The sequence below is a fragment of the Zea mays genome, chromosome 1 (assembly GCF_902167145.1).
Source record: "Zea mays cultivar B73 chromosome 1, Zm-B73-REFERENCE-NAM-5.0, whole genome shotgun sequence".
Classification (NCBI taxonomy): Eukaryota; Viridiplantae; Streptophyta; class Magnoliopsida; order Poales; family Poaceae; genus Zea; species Zea mays.
The window spans coordinates 85,701,683-85,709,861 of record NC_050096.1 but is presented as its reverse complement, the minus strand read 5'-3'; the positions used below and the strand labels follow the sequence as shown (position 1 = coordinate 85,709,861).

General features: G+C 47.0%; 1 protein-coding gene across 1 annotated transcript; it reads right to left on the bottom strand.

Annotated features, from left to right (window-relative positions):
• Positions 1-1,229: 1,229 nt before the first annotated feature.
• Positions 1,230-1,935, bottom strand: LOC542475 (metallothionein 2). The gene has a single exon (NM_001112029.2). It carries the CDS (start codon positions 1,661-1,663, stop codon positions 1,430-1,432), a length of 234 nt encoding a protein of 77 aa, NP_001105499.1. The 5' UTR covers positions 1,664-1,935; the 3' UTR covers positions 1,230-1,429.
• Between the last annotated feature and the right edge of the window lie 6,244 nt (positions 1,936-8,179).

Sequence of the window (8,179 nt, the reverse complement as noted above, 5' to 3'; positions counted from 1 at the left end):
GTACACTGTACTAATGTTGTCCATGTGCCAGTGTACGAACCATATTACTCAGATACCACAAGCCAATCTTGAAAATAACCAAAAGGCGCTGCATCTAAGTGTTCAGATCTAGAATTGAAATTCCTTTCTAAAATGGTTATACATTAGTAATTATGGCAACAACTTGGTCATGAACCCATGGGTCTCAAAGGCACAAAAGTGCAAAACTTCTCTAATGACAGCTAGGTTCGAGTTTTGCTACCACCGAACAACTGTTGCATAAATCAAAACCGAAATGGATTTATATTATGTGAAGCAGCACTATGCACTTAGGGACAGCACCACAGCAGCAATAGCATTTACATCGAACTCGTCGCTATACGGGCAACTGAATGTCTGAATATATGTTTCAATGACCAAAAATCCAGAGAGATGGTTGAGATGTTAGCATCCCCAAATATATACTGATATACCTAAATTGAGGGTCGTACTCCCGCCTGTCCGTGCCGCCGGGATCATCCTCCGACACCTACGACGGCGGCGAGTTGGAGTCCTTCTCCGCCGCTGGGATCGTCCTCCGGCGGCAAGTTGAAGTCCTCCTCCGCGTCACGTTCCCCAGCACCTGGTCCGGCGGCGTCTGCCTCCGGCCGCCGCTCAGATCCGGCTCCCACCTATTCCCGCTGCCGGAGCCATCCCCCGACATCTACGACGGCGGCGAGTCAGGGTCGTCCTTCGATATCTGCGACGACGACAGCGAGTCGAAGTCAAGGCTGTCCTTCGACATCTACGACGACGTCGGCTCCCACCTGTCCGGCTTGTGGGAACGAAGGAGGTGGGGGCGAGTGGGGAGCGCGTGATGTGACGAAGAGGGCTCGACACGCACGTCGAACGAAATTTTCGGGTCCCAAAGCTGGGCACGCAAACGCGGAACGCGTGATATTAAATAAAAACGTCAGGTCCGAAGCAGCCACACGTATGTCGGGTCCGAAGCAGCCGCGTGTATGTCGGGTCCGAAGCTGCGTGTATGCGCGTGTATGTCGGGTCCGAAGCAGCCACACGTGTCGCGGTGCTGGCTGTCCATAGCCCGGAAACGTGCAACGTCCCAATCGCCTTCAGGTTTTAAGGAACTAGATGGTACTCCTACTACATGTATAGTTTTAATAGAAACCATTGTGATGGTTGAATTGAGTAGATTTTGTGATTTTTAGGTTGACACGTTGAATAATGCACGGAGTGCTGCGCCCTGGTAGTGCGAGACATAAAGTGGTAGTGTTTATTCATACACAAACTTACTACACGATACCACGATGCAGATGCAGCGCGTGATGCGTCTGGCGAGCATGACACAAGCCCCTTTATTAGAAGTAGTGCTAGTTGCTTCGTCTCCAGAGCCTCACTAGACAACTCCCTCCACTAGGCAGCGCGGTAGCACGAGGGCGAGGCGCATGGATCAGGCCGAGGCGCAGGATGCGCAGTTGCAGGACGCCCCGCAGGAGCAGTTAGCCCTCCTGTTCTCGCGGCCGGACGGCATCGTGGCCCGGCCACACGTGCACGGGCTGCACTCGCAGTGCTCCCCGCAGCCGCAAGTCGTGTGCTCCCGCTGCCCGCCGCTCCCCGACGTGCACCTGCAGTCTTTGCCGCCGGGGCACGGCACGGCGCACCCGCACTTGTCGTCGCACCCCATGCCCGATCGACGCCTCTTAATTTCCTCTACCGGTCTCCGGCTCCGCTCGCCGCACTTGAACCAGCTAGCGGCGGTAGTAGCGTTGGGGGAGCACAAGTAGCGGTGCTGAACAAACGGCTCCCACTTGCCTCTGTATATAATGGAGCTCCAGAGCCCCAAGGTCTACAGGTCTAGAACGGCCGGGCGGCGACGCGCACGCACGCGGCGCACGTCTCCCACGCCGCGTCGACAGGTGGTGGGACACGCGGTCCCCGGCCGCGGCGCGGGATGATGTCGGGATGATACCTTGCTCGAGCGTTCTTATCCCCCTGACGCTGTCGCTGACGACGAAAAATAGGCCGGAGTCGAACGGCCCATGAGGAGAAGAAGTCCCGCTGCCTGTCCGCGATAGCCTACGCCGGTCCATCAGCAGGTAAAGGAAGTTGGCCCGCTAGAAGGCCTTTGCTTCGGAGAATTGGATGAAATGGTAAAATACTACTAGACCTGGCATTGGCCGCTAAGCTTGCTCTGAGTTGTCGCTTCGCATGGATATCTGCAGGAGCTAGCAGATTCAGAATTTATTTATTTACATAGTAAAGGTTGTGTACCAAGCAAGCTGCGCATTTACACTGTCCACGTCGACGTTTATTTTAAGCCGTTAGATTGATGACGATGTAATGGATCGTGCTCCAAATACTTTTTCACAAAATGATATAACCCTAAATAAATTTTAGTATAAAAATTAATAAAAATAGAGCTCGATCCTAATCTGATCTTGTTGGGGGCCTTCGGCTTCCGAAGATCCTCAAAAACATGATTTGACAATGTTTTCCAAGTAAAATATGTGAGCAGGTATCTTCGTAATCGGATCATAAGTATACAAGAGCACAGTCAGGACGAAGCCTGAACAAGACGAAAGATGACCATGACGAAGGTCTAGGTGATCACGAAGTTGTGCGCAGAAAAGCTTCGGCATGACAGCAGAAAAGGGGAACCGACTTAAAGATGAAAAGGCAAATTAGACCTCAAAGAATTACTATAGAGTTATTAGCAAATGTAAAGGGCATGAATGTAATTGTACATGGGCTGCGTCCCTTGCCTATAAATAGATGAACGCTGACTTGGCATTCGCTTTTTGCATCACGCCCGTATTCTTACTTTCCGTCAAACCGAAGGTACATCTATAATTTGTTATTGTTGATATGGTAATGCAAATAAAAATAAGTTGATGATAATGTTTATATTATTTTTCGTATTTCGTATATAAATTCTTTCTCATCGTTTATTGTGCTTACGAAGATTTTTTTTTCTTCACAACCTTCGTCCGGAATTCATTATATCCGAAGGGAGATAATGTCTCAAAGGACGAAGGATTTTAACATTTAACACTTTTTCATGTTGCCTTGTTCTTAACTCTAAGCATTTGAGAACAAGTCCCCAACATTGGCGCCCACCTCCGGTGAACTCACTTCCACTTTTTGAGTTTCGAACATCTTCGACAAGCATAGACCTTCGTCATGCCGCCAAAGAAAGCTTCAGCAACAGGGGCTGCAGCTCTGCAACCGCTGGACCCCAACCAGGAGACCCTCTCTCTTCGGGAAGCCCGAAGCCAGAAGAGGAAGGCCACCAGTCCAACGCCTCAAGAGGACGAATTGGATCAAGAGATCAGAGATATGGAGATGCTTCATCAACAGGTGCAAAGGAAGAAGGAAAAGATGGCTAGGCTAGCTGACCTGCAAAGGCAGATAGACGAAGCCTCTGAAGAAGTTCGCCATCTTACTCAAGATGAGCAGAACCGAAGGCCCCAGCACAGAGAGCTTCATCAGGAGGGCTTCTTCAACGAAGATGACTGGCATGAGAATTTCCATCATGGAAATTTTGCTTTTGATGATGCTTCCCCTCTGTCAGCAGAACTGCAGGCTACACCTTGGCCTCCGTCCTACAAGCCACCTCAACTACCCATGTACGACGGCCACTCAGATCCGAAGCAGTTTCTGATGAGCTACGAAGCAACAATATCTTCCTATGGTGGCAATACTGCAGTCATGGCGAAATCTTTCGTCATGGCTGTTAAGAATGTTGCACAAACCTGGTGCTCCTCTCTTCGGCCAGGAACAATCACATCATGGCAGAAGCTGAAGGATATGCTGATCACCAGTTTTCAAGGGTTTCAAACGAAGCCGGTCACTGCTCAAGACCTATTCCAGTGCACCCAAGACCACGAAGAATATCTTCAGGCGTATGTCCGAAGATTCTTACGCCTGAGGGCACAAGCGCCAACAGTGCCCAATGAAATTGTCATTGAGGCCATGATTAAGGGGCTTCGGCCGGGACCTTCAACCCAATACTTTGCCAGGAAACCCCCTCAGACTCTGGATAAATTGCTTCAGAAGATGGATGAATACATTCGCGCTGACAATGACTTTCGACAGAGAAGGTAGGAAGCTTACAGATTTTCCAAAATAGCCAGGGGCTTCGGAGGGAGGTTTCATCCTAGACATGTCAGATCGATTCATTCCACCCAGAATGATGACAGGGGAAGCCAGCAGCAAAGGCCGCAATATTCCTCCCAGGCTTCCCAGGCTTCGGGGCAGCAGCAGAGTTATCCTCGGCCTCCAGCTCCAAGGGGCAGAGGTGCCAGGGGCTTCGGAGGAAGATTCGAGGATCAGCCAAGGAAAATTTATTGCTTATTCTGTGGTGAGGACAAGGGCCACACCACCAGGATGTGCCATGTCACCATCCAGAAACAAAAAGAAATAGCCGAAGCTGCAGCCCAACAGACCCAGCCGAAGCAAGTCATGCATACTACTTCGTACCACTCGCCTTATATCCCAGAGTATGTGGGTAACCACCCTGCGACTTCTGTTGCTTAGGCAAGTCAATCTCAGGCATCTTGGCAACAGCTTCCACCTCCACCACCAATGCAACGAGGCCAGCAGCCAGAAGGGAGTCAGCATACTCAACACCAACGAGACTTCAGAGAAGAGTCCGAAGCTCGCACAATCAATAGTACTGTGCCAGAATCGAAGCACATTTATTGACAAATATCCTACCTCGACAGCAGTTTTTGCATTCAGTATCATTTTCTTTTTAATAAGGAACAATTATTGAAAGTCTAAGTGTTTTTTGTCGTTTTTAATTTCTTGTAATAGCTTTGACTTTGCTATAGTACAAATATACCTTCTCCATAGAATATCGGAGTCCAAAAAGTTGCCGAAGCATAAGAACTTATGGTTACGGGGTGAATCTTCGAAATAACAAAAAGTCGTTCCTAAGGGAGCGCAGCGTAAGTTTTCTGCTCAAAAGTCGTTCCGAAGGGAATGCAGAGCTTACAGCGAAAAATAAACGCTGATTCCGCTGAAAGTAAAAGGCGAAGAAGCTCCTAAGGGAGGCTTACAACGAAAAATAAACGCTGATTCCGCTGAAGTAAAAGGCGAAGAAGTCCTAAGGGAGGCTTACAGCAAAAAATAAACGTTGATTCCGCTGAAGTAAAAGGCGAAGAAGCTCCTAAGGGAGGCTTGTAGTGAAAAAACGTCGATCTTCGGCAAATATCATTTTGCATAACATCACATCATTACATCATTTGCATAGCATAACATTATACATCATATTGCATCAACGACGCAAGAAGGGGGTCTCAGTATTGATATTCGAAGATTGTTTCGAAGAAATAGTGCCAGGGCACAAAAATAGCTATTGAAGAACTATACCTTCGTCAAACTATGAAATGAAAAGATCTATTGGTTATTGATTTTACGAGGATTGGTTACTAATTTTATGAGAACACGAATATTATTTACGAAGCATGAAAAGAAGGGAAGGTGTTTTTTCGCCGAAGGCTCAAAAACTGTATGTATGCGAAGTTTCATGCATCGTAAAGAATAGAACCATAAATAGATTATATATTACATTCAAAGTTACAAAATATTACACATGTTCCTCAACAAACATTACATTCTAGATGTTTTTTACAACGATATCTAATCTTCCCTTAGAACTACTTCTGCAGCTTCGTTTAGTAGCTGATCAACAACTTTATCCATGATGGCTTCGGTCATTTTTCTAATTTCGTCGTCCCCCTTCGCGTGGGGGTCCGCCGATGGCTCGACAGGCTCTGAGGGAGGAGAAAGTACTGCTATGTTACAAAGCATAAACAAGTTCGAAATCAAAAAATTACAACAAAGAGCCAAAAATCACTAGTCAATACCTATTTGCCCTTCGAGATCTGCACTTTTCTCAGCGGCCTCTGCTACTTTTCTAGCGTCATGAATGCCTTTCTCGCTTTTTCGTATAATTTCTTGGGCCATTTCTCGGCCACCATTGTCCCAGATGTCGATGAAAATTTTTCCACTGACCAGGCTTGCTTCGGCCGAGGGGTCTCTTATATCTTCAGGGGATAAGGCGGCTTCGGATTGTGCCAAGAATTTCACATGGTCACAGCCTTTCCTCTCCAAAATAGTAGCAATCCCCCTGGCACCCGAAAAGGCACATATGTCTCCACGACTATTCAAAATTTCTTCAAAAGCTTCAGCTTCGTGGCTGATCCATCCAATTGGGCCTTCGGGGTCACCCCTTATGAAGTTCTCCTCACTTAAAAATGTGCCAACGCTGGCGAAGCTGGTTCTTATTTTCTTAACACATTCTATGGATTTTTCATAGCACCTTTTCTTGGATGCACGAAGCTCTTCAACGCTTTTTTCCAAATGATTTGCCCATTGTTCACTAATTTCTCGTTTTGTTTCTTCAAGTGTGCGTTCCTCTTTAGCTCTGGCTAGTTGCTTCCGAAGATCTTCAATTTCACGCTTCTGAGCCTCAGCTTGAGCTTTGAAAGTAGCTTCGTCTTCTTTTATTCTATTCACCAATGAATGTAATATTTTATCTTTTTCGAGACCTTCGTTCCTTAGTTCAATTACTTCGGAACGAAGGTTGCTTAGGGCCATAACACACCCTTCGTCTTCAGCATCTTTTTGAGCCCTGAGGGCATTGCTAAGTATAAGACCCTGCAAAAAAATGTGTGTGTGTCAATAAGATTAAGCAAATGAAAAATTTTGGTTTCAAGAAATAATACAAAGACCTCATTTTTGCACCTTTAAGCTATTGTACGCCAAGTTGTCGGTCAGCTCGTCTTTTGATAACACCGAAAGCCCGTCTTCTAATGTTGGGAATCCGAAGCTCTTGCTCATCTCCCGACACACAGAAATCTCCTTGCTGTTAGGGAGACAATACAAGAAGTCTTCTTCTCCGCTGCCGTTGAATATCAACGCCCCCTTTGGATATTTCAGTTTTTGGGCATAAAACTGAGCCTCTTGCTTTTCTTTTTCAGACAACTTTTTCCCCGAAGCATGTCGTAAAATATAATCGAAAGTTTCAGAAAATGCTTCGGGGGCAGCAGTGCCAGTTTCTTCAGCCAAAATTTGTTCTGTTGTTTCTGTTTCTTCGGCTTCCAAGGATTTCACCTTGGCGGGCTCTGAAGGCCCAGCTTCAGTCTCAGCTTGGTGCTTTGAAGCTTCGGCACCAAAGGTTTCAATTTGCACTTCGGAAGTTTCAACAATTTTCTTCGGAGTAGTGCTTGAAGACTTTATTGTCTCCAAAACATCCAGTACATTAACCATCCTTTTTCTTTTGGGGGTCATTGCTGGACTCTTTTGGCTTTTTGGTGCTTCAACTTTTGCTGAAGGACTTAAAATTACATATGTCCTTGTTTCTGTAGCCTTCGGTTCTTCTATTTTCTTTATTTCCGGCATTATGACTGACTCTTCAACATTCAGAAGGGGAGTCGGCTCCTTGGCTTCGGTGGCCGAAGAGGTTTCACCGACAAATTCAGGCACTGTGGCCGGTTCAATATAGCGTGGCCGGTGCGTAAGAACCTTTATCTTTTTCCTCTCCGGCGCTGGCTCACTGGGAGCGGCTGAAGCAACTTCCTTCGCTGAAGCAGTATTCTTCCTTTTCTGACCCCGTGTTGGGTAACGGTAGTCAGGGTACACGATCCCAATGGCATCAAATACTCGGTTGAGTCTTTTCTTCTTCCGGCCTCCGAAGGCTGCGGACAATGCAGTATCTTCTGCCTTCGAGTATGGCCCAAGCAGCTCATGGCTTATAGCCTCAATACTTTTCAGCCAGTCATCATCTGTCTCGACGAATTTATCTCCATATTTGAAGGTGAATTTTAGCCTAACTAGTCCACCTTCGTTAGGTTCGCTGACGGTTTCCTTCGGCATTTCCCACTTTTCTGCAAGTGGCCATACTCTAAAGGCAATGTGTTCTTGGATCAAATCCCTTGTCCCGATGAAAGAACAAACCACGCCGAAGGCTCTCTGGCATTCTTCGACTGTTTCGTCAATTTCCACCTTCGGCTTCTGAAGGCCGAAGCGCTGCCAAATAGGGCGCATAATGATATCTTTAATATCTTCTCGCGTCTTCAAATCGTTCTTCACATAGAACCATTCCTTCATCTAGTCCCCAGGCCATCTCCTCCGAAAAGTTGGCACAGGACAGCTCGACCCAGAGCGGGCGTCGAAGCTGTAGCAGCCAAAATTG